General features: G+C 30.8%; 3 protein-coding genes across 3 annotated transcripts; all 3 read left to right on the plus strand.

Annotated features, from left to right (window-relative positions):
- Positions 1 to 1,350: 1,350 nt before the first annotated feature.
- Positions 1,351 to 2,210, plus strand: LOC129907317 (early boundary activity protein 2). The gene has a single exon (XM_055983443.1). It carries the CDS (start codon positions 1,419 to 1,421, stop codon positions 2,208 to 2,210), a length of 792 nt encoding a protein of 263 aa, XP_055839418.1. The 5' UTR covers positions 1,351 to 1,418.
- A 6,707-nt stretch (positions 2,211 to 8,917) lies between these two features.
- LOC129921257 (protein insensitive-like) lies at positions 8,918 to 10,498 on the plus strand. Its single transcript, XM_056003000.1, has one exon. It carries the CDS (start codon positions 9,060 to 9,062, stop codon positions 10,152 to 10,154), a length of 1,095 nt encoding a protein of 364 aa, XP_055858975.1. The 5' UTR covers positions 8,918 to 9,059; the 3' UTR covers positions 10,155 to 10,498.
- Positions 10,499 to 13,283: 2,785 nt separating this feature from the next.
- On the plus strand, positions 13,284 to 18,111 carry LOC129907319 (adenylate kinase 7-like). The gene is made up of 6 exons (XM_055983444.1): positions 13,284 to 14,108; positions 14,164 to 14,350; positions 14,403 to 14,666; positions 15,724 to 15,938; positions 16,003 to 16,573; positions 17,779 to 18,111. Exons 1-6 carry the CDS (start codon positions 13,378 to 13,380, stop codon positions 18,109 to 18,111), a joined length of 2,301 nt encoding a protein of 766 aa, XP_055839419.1. The 5' UTR covers positions 13,284 to 13,377.
- The last annotated feature ends 326 nt before the right edge of the window (positions 18,112 to 18,437 follow it).

The following is an 18,437-nucleotide window of genomic DNA, read 5'->3' on the forward strand; positions in this document are numbered from 1 at the left end:
ACATTTTCAATATTTCTGGAAAAAGTGGAAAACTTTTTGTTTGCAGGAATGGATTCAGGATGATCACTAAATTTTCTATAAGGAAATATAGTTCACTTAAATAGATGTTTTGGTTTATTACATTTGAAATCAATTTAAAAAAGTACCTTTTAACGGTTTTCAAAAATTAATCAACTAATTTATTTTTCATGTCCATAAAATTAATGTGAGGCTTAATTTTTGAAGTTTAATATAGGTACGTATCTGCATAAATCTGCATATTCAACAATATTTTTTTGTTCTAAAACTAAAACTATGTTAATCACTATACTGCCCATAATTTCGTAAAGGCCCTATCTACAAAATTTTCGATTTTGATTTTTTTGCATATTTGGAGTTAGGGCATTGTCTCTGATTTATCCTCATTTATTTTTTTAGCCTAGGTCTTCAAATACGTCAGAAAATTGAAAATGAACTTTTGATTTTTTTCATTTTTATATGAAATTTGCGATATTACATTTACTATTTCCCTCTATAACTCAGAACTAAGAAAAGTGTAGTTAGGGCCTTTACGAGATTATGGGCAGTATAGTACTCGTATAAGCAAAAAAATTCAAAATTTTCAAAAAAAGAAACAAAACCCGATAATAGTTTCAAAAGTTATTTTTTAATAGAAATTCATTTTTGATTTTTAAATATTATGGCATTTCTGAGATTAAAAAGCTTCTTTTATTTAGGATAATTGTTCACTGCTGAAATACAGTCTATGAAAAATCACTAAAAAAAATCACAAATTATTTGATTTCCTTTAATTTGGAGTAGTTGATATGGCGCCAGCTTTCTACGAACTATGAATTAAATTAAAACGTTTCCAAACCAATTAATGGTAAAATAATAATAGGAAGAAATCTCAAACAATGAAAAGGATCCTAATTTTTGTGTTGTCATAATTTTCTTAGAATAATATAATTGACAGTAATTTTTTTTTAATAAGTTATCTTATTGTTGATACATAATCAAGGAGTAATAATTTTGCATCTTAGGTTACGACTACACTTGATTGCTTAACATTACTAACGTACCTGAGGAAACGCTTTTAGATTAAAAGTTGCAAAGAAACTTTTTGTAAATGGTTTGTTTGTGTGGATACTGCTTAAGATACCATAATACTAATCCTCATATCTTTTTTTTATGACTGTAAGTAGGTATATTTTAATTATCTGCAAATAAGTCATTTCTTTTCTACCTGTGTTTATCTATAAATGCAGATTTATAAAAGAATATCGACTAGTTTCATAAGAGTCGTCTTCAAGAATATAACATTAAATATAATATACCTACAAATAAATATGAACTTTCCGGATCATTTAAACAATTCACTGGAAAATACTAATTGTATTTGCCCAGATACAAATATTATTCTTAACAAATGCGAAAGAATGGTAAAGGGTGTGTGTTTTGAAATAGTGGTCCATGGATCAAAATCTACGGAACGTTATTTAATCGACATAGAACCAGAAGATGTGCATTTCGTCAAGGATGTAACTGATCCAATGGAAACTTTTGAACAACGTCTTGATCGCATTGAGAATCTTCAAGGAATTTACGTTGAACTTTGGGACAAAACAACAGAAAAAATTGAACAATGTAAAAAACAATTGAAAAATACAGATTATAAAATCGTACTCGTCAAACGGAAAAGCGACCATCATTCGAAGGCGATAAAATTTTGCGATCCAGATGGAGAACCAGAAAAGGAATGCGACAGATATTCGACTGCATCAACTGTTGTAATTGGTGATAGAAAATCAAGCTCCGGTAGTGATACAAGCGATTTAGAATCTCCAATTAAACGTAAATGCAAAGTAGAATTCCCGAAAATCTCAAGCTGCTCTAAATACATGATAATTGGACCCAATGGCACACAGATCAACCGAAATGACTACGAAGGATTAAACTGGAAAGACCCCGGATCACCTACAAGAAAGCTTTTAACTTTGGTATTTGGTGAAGAAGTTCTGGCAACACATAGTTTAACAGGAAATCAGTCTCCAGCATTTCGCGGACGTGAAAGAGCACCAAAAAGTAAACTGGACCCAAGCAAAACTTCAGACATTATATACATTGTAACTCTTAAATGTAAAGTTAAACCTCAGATTGTTAGAGCTGCAATAACTACAAAATGTGCTGATACTTCGAAAAAGTTTCGACGACTTAGCATGAAAGTTTGACAAATAATAGGTTAATACTTAAACAAGACAATAATTTAAATGTAAACTGCTGGAAAGTAACTCTTTTCTATAAATACTACTCTTTTCCTTAGCAATAAATATGTAAATTAAAAACTTAAATGTTTAATTTTGTATTATGTAAGTGCAGGTGGTCTTAAATGCCACCCTATGGAAAGTGTCCCATATCTAAAAAAAAAAGCAATGCTCAAACTTAAATGCTATATACTTTTCAAAGTTTAATCGGTTAGAGAGGAATTCAGACCAAATTTTGAAGAAAATGCTTGTGCATGCACTCAGAAAATTCATCTCAGACTTGTGCATAAGAAAAAATTTTACTTGAGTGACGACTCTGAACTCCGCCCTTTGTCTCACAGTTTTTTGCTTTTTGAGTTAAAAAAAAGTTCCGAAAAGTATTCAAAGTATTTAAATTTCAAAAGGTCTTTAAATTTCACTGATCAAATTTACCCGGGTAAAATGGCAAACTGTCCAAGCATACGTGACTTTAAAAGCCAAATATAGTCAAAGGGCTCCTCTTCCATTTTCTTGGAGAAAGTAGTGCTAAATCTTCCCAGACCATTCTATCAGTTATTCAAAACACTGGTCATGTTGTCACCTTGTCACCTTGGTGTATTTTTCAGAACTTCGAATGTTTTGGATGCTTTTTCCAGATTTTGGACAAAATCAATGGCTTTTGATAATGCGTCCTCATTCCAGAACTGTTTTCGAATACAAAAAGAATAATTATCAAAATTGGTTTACCCAGTCCAAAGTTGCGAGGTAACAAACATATAAAAACAATGCAGAGGAATTGATAACCGCCTGCTTTTTGGAAGCCGGTTAAATATGAAATGAAGTTCACCTTTAATTCAACGGAATTTATGCGAATTCCACTTATTTTAAGCGGAAATCGTAGATATTGTCTATGAGAGTGGAATTTAAAGTGGGCATCATCTTATTTGTAATGTCCTTTTTTTCTCCGTGTACGCAAAGTGCTAATTCCGGGGCTACCAATGCAATACACCAGCGAGCTGAAGCCTTGGATGTATGAAAGGTCTAAGATATGGATTAGAAGATATTTTGAAGAGAACCCAACTAACAATTTTGCTTGCCGTTCAGAAATTACAGAAGAATCTGTCAAGGCTTGGCCACACCAGACATGCGGTAGCGGTACGGATAATTGTATGAACAAAATTCCAAACTGACACATCAACGTTCAGATGTGGAATACAATACAATTACCCGAACCGCATGTACGGTGTGGACAAGCCTTTAAAGCTTACAAAAGGAAAATTGTTAGTCGGGAAGCCAAAAGTGACCATCTTGTGCGTCCAAAAAACAAAATCTGAAACACTGGAAACAGAGTCCGTTTCTAAACTTTATGATTTATGACAAAAACATACAAAATGTTCTACTACGGTTGTAGGGGTATGTATAATCCTGGTGGAAAAGTTACCTGGAAACGTTTTTGCTATTTCGAAGTCTCTTTAACTGTTGATGATGAAAAGTGTAGAAAATTAATTATGCATATGCTTGATGCTTCCCAAATTGAATGTGGGGAGTAGGCTTGTGTAGTTCGCGAACGAACTAGTTCAATGAACTAGTTCATCTTGGTGAACTAGTGAACTTAGTTCTCTTACTTAGTTCAATTTAGTTCGCGAATAGCGAAAAAGATTTGTTTCAACAAACTAAACAGCCACCTAGAGCAATCGTAATATGACATTACGACGAAACAGCTTGCGCTCACCTTACATTATGATTTTTTATATATTTTTTGTATGAAATTAAGTCCCATCTGTATAGGGAATTTTCAAATTTGGTCCTTGTCTTATACGACGACAGCGCCCTTTTAACCCAACAGACTTACGGCCATATTATTCACTCTGGATTTAGTTCGGATTAAAGTTAATTTTAAATCCAATCCATTAAATCTGAATTTCATAAATCCAAGGATTTAATTTTTTGTTCATATTATTCACTCAAAAAAAACTTGTGTGATTATTCAAAAAATTTTGTATAATTTGCATTTATCTTTATTTTTCCTTCACAAAATACTTTACAAAACAACTGAACACTGTGAAAATGAATTTTACATCTGGATTTATAAAGTTAAACGGACCTCCAGAGAGCAGTTTAAATTTTTTTGGATTTAACGATATTGGATTTAAAAAATTGGATTTACGATTGGATTTAAGTAGTGAATATTATGGAATTGGATTTATTTTTGACATTTGACATTGTTTACATCCAGATGTATGTTTTAAACTAGTGAATAATATGGCCGTTAAAGAAGGGGTGCAGAAACCAAAGTGCATATGAAATTGCATCCAATTCTTTGTTGAGCGAAATCAGTTCTTCTGCTCTACCTCAAGATTTTGATGCACCACTTACTCTTATTTCTGAGCAACAACAAAAAACAAGAAGCATCTTGGACCTTGCATTACTATGATTTCGATTAAATGAAAGCAAAACTTACTTCTTCTAGACTTTCGTCAGGAACCAGAAAAGTCGAAAATGTAGAAAATAAAATATGTACATATCTGTTATATAGGTTGTATTTGTTTTATTATGTAGAATGCGTCAATTTTACATAAATTTGGATACAGTTTGTACAAACTAATTTTGTTTTTTAATTCTAACAAAACTGGGGTGATTAAAATAAATTGAACTAAAATGAACTAGTTCAGAACTAGTTCAGTAGCGTGATTTGAACTAAAGTGATCGATCACTCAAGTGAACTAAAGTGCCCAACTCTAGTGGGGAGGTTTAAGAAGATTCATTTTGGCTAGACTTTTGATTTTGATTTTGTTGGACATGTCGTGAATTGTATAAAGGACTATGAGAACTTTCATGGATGTTTATAATGCGGTCGAAATACCCCTCTTATTCTATAGATGAATGCGGCAAGCACACACGTCAACATGAACAAAAGTGCAACTATCATCGAAATAACCGCTCAGAGAAGGAAGAATAACAGTGACGTTTTATATCGATGAAGTTTTTCCGAAATAACCGCTCAGAGAAGAAAGAAGAATAGTGACACATGCAGGATCCTTTAAATATGATCCGTTCATGTTCCCAGTTTTTCATTAAGGCATTTATATCGTTTTATATCGATGAAGTTTTTCCGAACAAACTTTCTGTAATTGTAAGGTGACCAGACTACTTTGAATTGCAGATAATTATATTGTGTAAATATTAATCTCTAATGAACATGGATTTCCTACTAAATTAATGTTATCTGTTTTTTGTATCTTTATGTTCTTAACCAATAATGTGTAAATATTCTACTATTTTAGGATTCTCCACTGATAAAATTCTTATTTTTCCCAAAACTATTAGGTAAGAAAACAAGTGATTTTTAGACTTTTTACACATATTTTTTACAAATATCAAAATCAATAGAAATTTGGCAGATGGGACTTTTGGATCTAAAACTACTGTCTATTAATTATTTACTTTAGGTTCAGGAGTATGCATGTACTTTCAATTAAAAAAAAAACTTGGTCACCAAAAATGTGACCCTCTTTATATTCGTTGGAATACAAATACTTATACTTCCTCGTGTATAACGATCTTATTAGTGTAATGAGAAAAATAGGGATGAAAATGCAGTTGGTCTTACTATATTCACCATCAGTTAGTTTAATGTAAAACTGGAACCAACTGATATTTACCAGAGCAACCACAAAGCTGTAGGAATAGGAAGACTGCATTTATATCCGCATGGTTGAGAATGAGAAGACCTTGAATAACCTTACACTTCAGTTTGTTCACTATAATCATCATTTTGTAATTCCCACATCAGGATAACGAACAAAATAGAATTTTTATGCATTCCGGTTTCAATGCGTTACTTCGGTACCTGAGTACTTCTATCAGGGGTAGAAAAGGTATATCTGCCAGACTATATCTTTTGCCATTTGTCCCTTTTTTACAGTTTAACTTAATCAAACAATAGGGATAAATAACTACACATACACATACATTGAAATAATTTAAACAATGTTCAAGGGAAGTGTGAATGTGTGGTGCTGTTTTGCGAGTGCCAGACTAAAGAAAGGACGCGCGCGCAAAATACTGAGTTGGTACTTTTAATAGACAGTTTACCATTACCAGTACCTAGTTAGGTAGGTAGAATTTTTCCTTCGTCTTCTTCATAACACAACAACAACTGCTAAATGGATTTAAAAAAAAATTATCCCAGTCAGAAGAAGGAATATGATATTAGTTTGAAAACGACTTTTGTTTGCACCGGTTCTATTCTAACTACGAATTCCGTGACGGTACAAGTTAAGTTAAAAAAATAAAATCAGATATAGGTATTTGATCAGAAAATATCATAAATCAGCTGATAAAATTAATTGTGTTTGTGAAAAGATTGTTATCAAGATGGATCATATTCAAGTGAGTTTTTTGTGAAAAAGTTTTAATTTGGATTCCTATTAGAACTGGAGAAAATCTATTTCTTTTAGTTAGATATCAAGTTGGGGTTCAACTTGATCTACCCATATGTATTTTTCTTTATACTGGGAAGTAGGTATTATTTTGCATATACAAAAAATTTGAACTTCCTTCGACGACACGTTGTCTGCAAATAAATTATGCGCTGTTTCGTATCAAAAGGCATTTCCACTTTTAAAAGTATTGGAAGATAGTTTTCATTAGTTTTTTTTTTTCTTAAGAAATGAAGACACTAATATCTAGCTTACCTTAAAATCTTTTTGTTCTCTCTGTCTCAATAAATGGCTTAGATGTCATAAACCCTTTCATCAACGCTAAAAACAAAGTACCTAGGTATCTGAATTTACTAAAACAATACTTTTTCTGTTTCCACGTTTTTTTTACCTTCAAAATCAAATTTTGTGCACTTTGTGAACCTTCCCGCCTAGAATCTAGCATAGATTGTTTCATCAACCCACAAAAGGAACTCTTCCCAAAACTACCAAAGAACATCTTTCAATAGAATTTCTCAACCTTGTTTTAAGAACTGCTGCAATCAGTTTTAAACGAGAGATGGACAACACTTCTTCGGAACACATTTTGCTTCCCCAGATGCTTGCAACTAAATAATGCAAAAAGTGCTGCTAAATAACGCATTTTTCGTAATAAAAATATTTATGTGGAAGTTAAATAAAATGCACGACTGGGTCGCACAAACTTGCTCTTAGGGTTCAAGTTGTTTGAATTTTTAGAACTTTTTATATAATAATCTAGTATATGTAATTTTTGTAGGTACCTACGTCTATAAAAAAAAACAAACTTTTTTTAAAAGTCCAAGAAATTTAATTTTTGGCTTATGTATATTAAAAATATATAACGTCGCTTCAGAAGCAAAGTGCCCTTTCTCAAAATTTAGAGTTTTTAGAAAAGCGATTTAAAATTTTATTATTCTCAAAAAAACAATTTTCGTCTAGAGTTTAACGAGGAGATCAAATGATCCTCTATTGAATGGTATGCATAATTTTTTGTAAATCAAAATTTGTGATTTTTTCTGTATACTAACTCATAATCGCTAAATTTTGACATATGAAACTTTGCTTCTGAAGCGACGATAAATGCTTTTTTACAAAAAGGTCAGTTGAAATCGAATTAGGAGCATTCCATGAAAAGTGGTAACTTATTCTAGAGACGGAAAACTCTTTATCAAGAGTTAACAAGTGTTTGCGAACTTAACTCCTAAATCGATATTCACCTGGTGAAACTTTTCATCAAGTTTTAAGTCAAAATAAACGCTTAAACGTGGTGGACCTAATGTCGCATACGTTACGCAACATATGTATCTAATTTATGGTAACTTTATTTGTTAAATTACGACTTGTGGACGCTTCCTTACATACAAGGGATAATATAAAATTATTTCTAAGTGTTCAAATCTAAAAACTGTTACGGCACTTAAAATCTATTTCAAACACCAAAAAACATGCCAAAATTTCATATACGTTACAATGGAAAGCTCCATTAAAAGTTTCGGAGAAATCGGATTTAACAAAAAAAAAAAAACCGTTCTATGGCAGGTACCGTGAATAATGAATTTAAAAAAAAAAGTTTTTTTCTTTAAAAGATAGACCTTGTCTTAGAACTTACATTTAAATTTTTTAAACGTCTTAGCTCGACTTAAATTTGGAGGGAATTTTGTATGGGAGCTAGAATTCAGCGCGATCTGCGCACTAGGCTTTTAGAGCTAAAAGGATTACCCCATTTCCTTCTGTGAAGGTATCTTCTCTCGGTTTCAATGCTTTGAGGTTGAAAACTTTGTTTTCTGGGGTCGAATTACGGCATACGATTACGGTCATACGTTAACGTTTTGAATATTGCTCTATGTATTGAATCAGAAGACAAAGATAGAGACATAAAGCGTCAATATGTTAACGTACGTGTGCCATAGTTCGACCCCTGTTCTTTAAAAAATTGCATTTAAAAAAGAACATTGCTTGATTTAAAAAAAAAGTATGTATTGCCTGTTTGTGTTCATTATTATTTTCTATTTAAATTTCATTAATTCCTCGTCACAAGAACAAAGAGTACCATCTCTTATAGAATTTTATTATTTTTTCAACCTACACGCTTAGCTTATTTAACCATATGCAAATCACCCTGTACCTATAATGAGCGAAAATAGTTTTTATTGAAAAGTAGTGAAATGTAAAGTTTACATAACGAAAAGAAGAAAGAGGAACGTCAAAAGGATGTATGTTGTTTCATTTTCTTTCTCTTTTGAACTTCATTCTCTTATTGTGCTTTAAAAAAAAATATTTTTTTATTAAAGTTAAATTTAACATATTCAGTTTTATTTTTATGTTTATTTATAAGATTTTTAAAAATAGTGAACAACAATATTAAATATAAAAAATGTATTTTTCATCTTCTTCTGCATTTCAGCCCTTCAAAAAACGTGTGGTTGAACAACAACCTAATTATTCACAACCCCCTTACGATGGATCACAGAATCAACGACCAATTCAACAAGTTCAATACATTCAATATATACCAGCAAACGAATGCAATATAGAAACATTGCAGCAATCTTACAAACAACAGAACCAACAAATTCGTTCTCAACTCCCAGAACAACCACAAATTATTAAAATTGAACGAATTGAAGCACCAATGATGCTTAATGCATGGACACAAACTAACTCTGATGATTTCCCACCGTTAACAACCTTTAACGAGGCTATACTTATGGCAAATATTAAAAGGCTTGAGCAAAAACTCCAAGCTCAATCTGATATGATCGAGAAAATGAGTCGACCAAAAACTCGAAGTCCAACTCCTGTTCGGATGGTTTCCCAACAACCAAATATTGTTTCAGAATTGTCCCCTATTGAATATAGAATAATAAATAAAACCAATTTGCCCAATAACGAAACTCAAATCGAGATAGAAATAAGCGATGATAACTCAAAAGACAACATTCCATACCAAACCGTTCCTGACACACTCAACTCGGAACAAAAAGAGAATGAATTCGTTGAGCATATGTATGCTCAGATCAGATCATCAAAGAGTCCAAATTCGAATAATGCTCCAAAGGTGACGACAACGGATCATTCAGAAGTCCCAATGGTTTCAATTGGACCAAACAACACCAGAGTTCCACAAGCCGAGTTCGAGAAAATATCATGGTCTTCAGCTTCAATAGCAACAAGAAAGTTGCTAGGATTCATATTTGATCGTGAAACTTTGGCTACACATTCTATGACTGGAAAAGCTTCGCCTGCATTCAAAGACCTCGATAAGCCTATCAAGAGAAAACTTGAATCAAAAGCTATTGAAGATATTATATTTGTTGTAACGACCAAGTGTGGGGTCTCGGCAAAGGAAGTTCGATCAGCTATTACAACTAAATGTGCAGATGAAAATAAAATGTTAAAACTAAAGGCTCTTAAAAATATGCATGCAAAAAGATCAATATTAACCGAAAACAAAAAGAATAAAGCTTAAAAGTTTTTTGCTGTTTGTTGTGAAATGTGTAAATAAATGTACAAAATATAAAGTTTTTAATCTAAGTTAGATTTAATTAAAATGTTTTAATTTTAATTATAACTAGATGTACGTTACGAGTAAAACAAATAAGGCTTTTTTTGTAACCACAGATGTAAGTTTAAAAATATTTGGTTTGTATAGTTTTTTTTTAACTACAAAAAAGACTTATTCAATGTAAAAGTTGAAAAAAAGGTGACAAGAAACAACAAAAGCCAGCTTAAGATAACAAAAGCCTGCTTAAGATAACTTAAATAAGTAATTTCTTTTTGTGCACCAAAATGAAAAAGCCTTTTTTCTGATCCAAACGATTTCTAATAAAATTCAATAAAAAAAAATGATGCGTTTTTTTCAGAAAGATATTTTTAAAGTGTTTTAAAAGTGAACAAAATAAGAACAAGAGCAACAAAAACAACACTTCTTCATTGTTGTTGCTTTCACTTTGATGTATACGACATTTTAGAATGAGTAAGTACGAATACTGTATACCTACAAAAGTCTCAAACCTTTTTCAAAATAAAAGTTTTTAAAATTTATATCAACTCCTAATTTCGGTATTCTGTGCAGTATAAAATGTACCTGAAGTCAATATCAATATCATTGCGTGTTCTCATGATTCAATTCGAAACCCAATTTTAAACCATTTTTCGTAGTTTTTTTTTAACGCAAACAATGTTTAAACAATGTTTAAATAAAAAAAAAACATAAACTGGTCGACAATAAATTAAAACTCTGTTTTTCATATCCTTAAAAGAGCACTTAGCTAAGAACAGTAATATTTTATAAAAAAAAGAAACAGTAAAAGAATACGTTATAAATAGCTAAAGCAACAAATTAGCATCATGTGATGTTGTGTGTTGATGCCATTTCACGGACCTTAAAAAAAAGCCATATCTAAAAATATTGAAATATTGAAATTTATGAATCGTACGAAAAATATTTTTGGGCACTGTTCACAATGACAAAGAGAATGTCATAAATGGTTTTCTTTTTAAAGAAAAACCCAAACTTAATGTAATTCAATTAAACATTCATGTGGTCTCTACACAATAATGCGTTTGGCTCAGGAACGAAAGTGAGCTGCTTTTCATATACATACGTTGCCGGAAAATTAATCGAGAAACAACTCGGGTATTTCCGAATCTTTAAAAGTCAAATCGTACATACAACCCATACTTTTGATTTAAAAAAATTAAAAGAACCTATTGTATACAAAAATAAAAATAATTTATTGATATGTTTATGCGTACATATATTTTAACAATTAATTATAATTTAAAGTAAAAACCAAGATTAATAAAACAATTACATTATATGCAAATCATTCTATGTTTTATTTTCGTGTAGATTATGTCGTAACAGTTTCCACTTCCGATGAGTCAGGTTCGTCATCTGAACCTGAAATTAAAAATATTTCGTAAAAATATATGATTTTTTTTATTTTGGCACAAATTGATTTGGAGTATTTTGTTCAAAATATTGCACAAATTGATTTAGAGTATTTTGCTCAAAACATAATTTGTAGTTTTCTTCTAACTTAAACCATTAAAATATTAAGTATGGAACCGGAACTAAAAACTATCGATCCTGAATCAGGGTGAAATATGTTGTTTTTTTAATGTATGATCTGTTCAGTTCAGTTTTCCCTTAAATTTTTAAACTCACTTGGAAAAATTAAATCCATTATAAAATTAAAAATTCCGAATATAAAGTCAAAAAACATGTTTATTTTAGCTATGACTAATTCTAACTAAATTAAAATTACATTAATTTGACTTGAAAACCCATTCAGATTATAAAAATAACTGAAGCATGAAAATGTGCGATTATATAATAATTTACTATGCCTATTTAATTGCATACTTTGGAAAAGCCATTAAATTTGACAATAATAATTAAGAGACTCATAAAGACAAAATGAACAAAATTAACATAATTTTACATACATCAAAATTAGTTAAGAAAATGAATATTATTTTATGCAACCAAAACTTTAAAATTTCAATCTTCTTTTCATTCAAAATGCACCGATGACAAATCATATCATAATTAAGTTCTTCTATTCATCATAATACTAATGCGAGAAAAACTTAATTATGATCTGATTGTTAAATTATGTTGATTATTATATGGTTTTAAAAAATATGTGTCATAAATAACTATGAATTTTACTTACTTGGAAAAACAAGATCAGTTATAAAGTTGAATAGTCCAAGTAAGAAGTCTAAAAACATGCTTATTTTAACAGTGGTTAATTTTTACTAAATTTGTTTTACATTTATGAAACTTAAAAACACATAAAGGAGTAACTGAAGCATGAAAATACTCGATTAAATTTCATTGTTGTGTGTTTGTTGTGTTTTAATTGCAATTCAACTAATTGTAATTCTATAATATAATAATAAAGAATAATTACAATGGTCAGTAAAGTTATGAGAGTTCTAGGGAAATAATATGAGGCAAAAACACTGTTTGCTTATATAAATGTGAAGCGTGTTTGTTGCTTAATTTCAGGTGGTTTTTCTTTGTTTTTTTAATTTTTAATGGGTACCTTTCCATATGACTTTTTTTAGAATACGCCTTTAACTATTTAAAAAAGCATAAGTGTTCTGCTTACTATAGACACTTTTAATTAGCAGCAATGACGAATCAAATTAAAAAAAAAAGCAATGACGAATCAGTTTTTTTTTAATTCCCAGTTTAACTGCAATTTTCTAAGTAAGAGTATTGAGGGTGATACATTCACTCATTACTAACGCTCTTCTAGATAGATCATTTTAAAACTATATACCATCTGAACAGAAAGTAAATCGCCCTCCACTCTGAAAAGCCAATTGATTGAACCCGCATGCCAGGTTGTTTCGTTTATTTTGTTAAGCAAAAAAGTTTTCAAAAAAAATGTTACACATACGCCACAGTGACCGTATAAATTGAAATTTTGAAAATTGATGCATTAATTGAACATTTGGTAAGAAAAACCAATGGTGCTTTATTAAGTGTTGTCTGTCTACTTTTTAAATGATTAAATAGTGATTGCGTGTTGGCATGGCAGAATGTCAATCCAGAAACTACTTACTCCAAAAAATTCTGAATTTTACGTCTTTTTTGTTTATAGAAATTTTAAAATATTTTTTTCTTAAAAAAATAATTTGTTTTAATCAGCAAAACACAAAAGAAAAGAAAAATGTCCATTGACCAAACCCCGAATAATGAGAAGAGCAACCTAATTTTTTTGCATCATATCGATGATTATGAAACAAACGAAATAAAAAAACATCTCATTGAAGAAAACATTGAAATACATTGTTTGAAATATGAAATTTTCGGATGCTTAAATCAACAAGAGAACCTTGGCAAAGTGATGCATGATAAACATCCTTTAGAAATTTTCAATTGCGCAACTGATAACTACATACAAAAGATACTAAGTTGTGATATTTTAGTTTTCAATGCAAATTCAAATAATTTCGAAAAAGTTTGTTGTGAAATGCGCCAAGTGATGAAGGGACTTGAAGATTTGTATAAAGAACAAAATCAAATATCAGAGCAAGGATCAAAAAAGTATTTAATACTTATTTCCTCTCCAATGACATGGGCTCTTACAACACCTGATGAAATAACCACTGAAGCAAATGATGAAAATTTGAATGATTTTCTACTTGAAGAAGATTATCGTCGTCGAAAGGCTCATAAAAGTTATTGCAAGCTCAAGCTATTGGAACGTGATGTTATTTGGTTACAGAAAAAATGCAAACCATTTGTAAAAACTTTGGTAATCTGTCCTGGGGTAACATACGGAGGAGAGAACAACACATTTCATTATATATTCAAATATGCATTCTATAATCAAGTGATTCCTATAGTCAATACCGGATGTCAACTTATTCCAATGATCTACATTAAAGATTTTGTTCGGTTAGACAATATTTTTTAATACCATCTTTGGACTGTTCATAAAATTTCTTTCCAGTATCATGAAAAATATTTTTGATAACTTTCCTGAGTCAAAAATTCGTTATATCTTTGCTGTTCAGCCTACCTTGATGACTCTTAAAAAATTTACCTACAACATATGCAAAGCATTCAATGGAGATTGCAGCAAAATAAGATTTCTGTACGAGATTGAACTATTAGGTTTCGATGGAGATCTATTTCCGGTAAAAAATAATCTTGTTAAAGATTTACAAACTAAATTGTATTCGTTTACAGAAAACTGTTATGGATTTAATGTCGTTAAATTTAAAAATGGGCCTAACAACTCTTAAAGATTTTGAATTTCATGAAGTTACTGATGAATTTTGGTCTAAATTAGCAGAAGAATTTCGATCTGCAAGAAATTTGCATCCAATTAAAATAGTTGTGGGCGGTCCTCCGTTGGCGGGAAAAACAGAACATTCAAAAATGCTGTCGGATTACTATCAAATTCCTTACATTGATACGTGTGATGTTGTCAATATTTACATCAAATTGTTGGTAAGCTTTTTGAAGTTATACTTCTTTTCCGGCGTTTGTATAGAGTGAAAACAGTTTTAAATTGTTATGGAGTGAACAACCTACTTATTGAATTTCTGTGAAAGTAGGTCTTAGTTTCAAACACTTTAGTTCTTGTTCCATACTTTGGGCGCCATTTTGTTCCGGAGATGGAGGAGCGACAGAAGCGTCAGTATAATTTAAGAGTAGAAGAAAGGATGAGGTAGAAATTAGGAAAGAAAGACAATTAATATTAAATAACAGGGTCATGATTTTTTTTTTTTTTAACGGGAGGAAATCTTCAAAAGACACTTAGCAGTATTCGACACCAAGTAGTGTGGGGCTCTTAACCACTAAAACCACCTCTTTATCAGGACCAATCTTGAGAGATCGACATCAGATTTTTCTTTCTTAACTTTGTAAAATCACTTTGGGGGAAGTTTAAACTTTTAATACTTTCCCATGTTTTTTTAGACCATAAGCTCATGAGGCTTGGTTCTTCTTAATCTCCGAACATGGTTTCTGGTATTCAAGACGGACACCATTTCAGAATTGGTATGACTTTGCAGTCTCTGATTATGCGATACAGCGTATTTTTTAACAACTTCTGTAACCGTTTCTATTTCTAAGTCACGATGTAGATCGCTATTTCTTATGTACCAAGGTGCATTAACTATTCCACGAAGGACTTTGTTTTGGAATTTCTGGATAATTTCGGTATTTGTTTTCTTTGTACAGCCCCATAATTGGATACCATAGGTCCAAACAGGCTTTAGTACTTGATTATACAGCATTATTTTGTTTTAGGTTGATAAATCAGAGTTGTTACCAAGTAACCAGTACATTTTTCTATATTTCAAGTTTAGTTCTTCTCTTTTCTTTTTGATGTGCTCTTTCCACTTTAGCTTTGCATCCAAAGTCATTCCAAGGTATTTGGCCGTATTGGGACATGATTTGATATTAGATTTCAAAAAACGTTGAAATCTATGTCTTTCCATAAAATTGGAGTTTGTATGAAAATATAGATCAATAGTCTTAAAGCCATTTTTTATGTTTCAAGGAGGAGAAAATCAACGATAGCGCTGCTGTCCTAGAAAGTCTGGAGGGAAAATTTGATACTCCAAAAGGTTCAGCCACAAGCGATGAAGAAGACCTTAAGTTAATAGACGATCTTAAAATAAAAACTAAAGAATGGTCAAAGGAATTGTTTGAACTAAAGGTTTATATTGCATCACATAAAGATTTTGAAGATCAAGACTTTGACATATTGTCGCGGTAACAAAATTTTTTATAAGTCAAAGTAATTTTTCAACTTTAATTCTTTATAATTTATTCTCAGTTGTCTTATTGGACTTATCTCAACCAAACAATACAATATAAACCAGGGTTATATAATCGATGGCTTCCCTTTTACATATGATCAAGCAAATACAATTTTTTACAATACAAACCACATTAATATTGAAGAAAATTTTACTTCAGAAGCTTTGCGCCCTACACATGCAATTATATTTGATGCCTCAGATGAACTTCTTTGCAAACATGCTATGAATTTTACAGAAACTGATGCTATAATTCGTCGATGTTTACGTCATCAAATTCTTCCTCGATTGGATGCTTATCGTGAAAGGAATGACGGATCACAATGTTTAGAAAATATTTTCTATGATAACGATTTAATACCGATAAGCATAACTTTGGACCAAGATACACAAATTGTTGATACTCTTCAAATTATAAAAAATGAAATTGGTTTACCTTTTATATATCCACTATCGAGTGCTCAACAAAAGGCGTTAAATGATAAAAATAAGAAAAAACGACTGAAAGAAAAAGAAGAACAATGTCGTAAGAAGGAAGAATTACTGAAATCCTTGACAACGGAACGAGAACGAAAACTTTTAGAATGGGTAGGTTTGATTTTTAAGAAGTTGAATCTTAAAAAAGTTTCTATTTAAACATTTAGAGGATAGGTGTCGCTTTATAAAAAAATTTGAGAAATCTATCCTCAAAAAAATTACCTAGGGTCAATGTGGGTAAATGTAAACAATTTCATGTCTTTTTTTTTCTTTTGACTTTAGATTTTAATATGTTTTCACGGAACAACTTCACAGGTATCTTCAAATGCAAATATGAAATGATGGCAATTCTTTTTTATAAATATAAACAAATATTTCCCAAATTGTTGAAATTACTGTCAAATATGGCATGTTTACAAATACCCCACCATGTTTGTGTTTTTTTACAAATTCGGGGTAAATGTGAACACTGATTTAAAATTTAGAATTTCCTCTTTATCATATGGATAACGACTTGAAAAACGTTCAAGAAAGTATTTGATAAAAACTTTTTCAAATTCCAATAAAAGTTTTTGTATTCTTCCTTTGATTCTTTATATAGGCACCCAATATGCATCCTGAGCAGCTCTGAACGTCATATTTTTTTGTTTTTACGTCAAAGACCGATTTTGCATCATCATCCACTGAAGATGATGGATTTGGCTACTTTAAAATGTGACTCCACGGCACTTTAGCAGTAGTAATTGACTAAAAATACATTATTTTTATTAAAACAAATAATTTCAGCAAAAATATATGTTTGTATTTACCCCCAGAATACGTTGTTTACATTTTCCCATCATGAAAAATATTCTGGGGTAAATGTAAACACATGCAAATCGACATAAATGTCCTGTATTTTAAAATTTGTTTGTTTCACATAGAATCTACATCAAAATTCGAAACTAAAAAGTATTTGCAAATTGTACTAACTTAATTGAATCTGCAAAAATTTTTAATATTTCTAAAAGACTAACGACTTGTTTGACACTTTAAAAAATTATCTTTCACGGAAAATAACCTCGTCGAATGAATTCTCCTTTGACAGCATTGAGTTTGACGTATAAGTTAAAAGATGCATGCGTCCGCGATTTGTACTGATGTATGCGTCAAAGAGACTTAACTGAAGCTTGTTATCAGCCATGTTCTCATTTACCCCTGTTTACATTTACCCACATTGACCCTATATACGTTCGTTTTCAAATTCTGTGAAATTTTGCAGATTTTTACGAAATTTAAACTTAATTACACTTTTGTTGTTGCTTTATTTTTTCAAGACTAAAAAGTATGAAGAAATTCGAAAACACGAAGATGAGTTAAACGATGTAAAAACCTTACCTATGCGACAGTATTTAGAAAAATATGTTCTACCCACACTCACTGAAGGCATTCTAAAAGTTGCTGAATTGCAACCCGATGATCCTGTGGACTTTTTGGCTGAATATTTGTTCAAGTGTAATCCCGAGGGACAACAAGCACCTCCATTCTGTACTGCAGAGCAGAGAGCGCGATTCGAAAATACTTTTTATGAGGATATTAGCAGTAGGTCGAGTAGCTTCCTTGAATTGAATAAGTTTGACGCGGAATGTAAAAGGAACAATCGCAAATAATTTTTAAATACATTTTCTTAAATAAATATATTTGAATAAATCATTAAATTAACAAAGGAGAGTGGGCAATTTTGAATTTTAAATTGAAAAAAATTATCTTGAACTTTAACAAATAAAATTATGATTTTTTTTATACAATGACTAAATATTTCGAAAAAAATTTCTATTTCTCTCTAAAGTACCTTGTTACAAATCAAACATTTATTTGGTTTACAAAAAGACCTGTTATAATCCCTTTTTTCATATGTTATTAAATTTCTACCTGTTTAATGGTATGCAAATACTTTAACCCACATAAGTATTTGATTTTCTTTAAATAGCAATAC

Source organism: Episyrphus balteatus, chromosome 1 (genome assembly GCF_945859705.1).
Source record: "Episyrphus balteatus chromosome 1, idEpiBalt1.1, whole genome shotgun sequence".
In the NCBI taxonomy this organism is placed as follows: domain Eukaryota; kingdom Metazoa; phylum Arthropoda; class Insecta; order Diptera; family Syrphidae; genus Episyrphus; species Episyrphus balteatus.

Excerpts from the sequence above, each read along its gene's own strand:
- LOC129921257 (XM_056003000.1), top strand. The coding sequence starts at position 9,060 with ATGTATTTTTCATCTTCTTCTGCATTTCAGCCCTTCAAAAAACGTGTG.
- LOC129907319 (XM_055983444.1), top strand. The coding sequence starts at position 13,378 with ATGTCCATTGACCAAACCCCGAATAATGAGAAGAGCAACCTAATTTTT. Across the intron at positions 15,939-16,002 it reads GACTTTGACATATTGTCGCG|TTGTCTTATTGGACTTATCT; the intron begins GTAACAAAATTT and ends ATTTATTCTCAG. Across the intron at positions 16,574-17,778 it reads AACGAAAACTTTTAGAATGG|ACTAAAAAGTATGAAGAAAT; the intron begins GTAGGTTTGATT and ends TATTTTTTCAAG.
- LOC129907317 (XM_055983443.1), top strand. The coding sequence starts at position 1,419 with ATGGTAAAGGGTGTGTGTTTTGAAATAGTGGTCCATGGATCAAAATCT.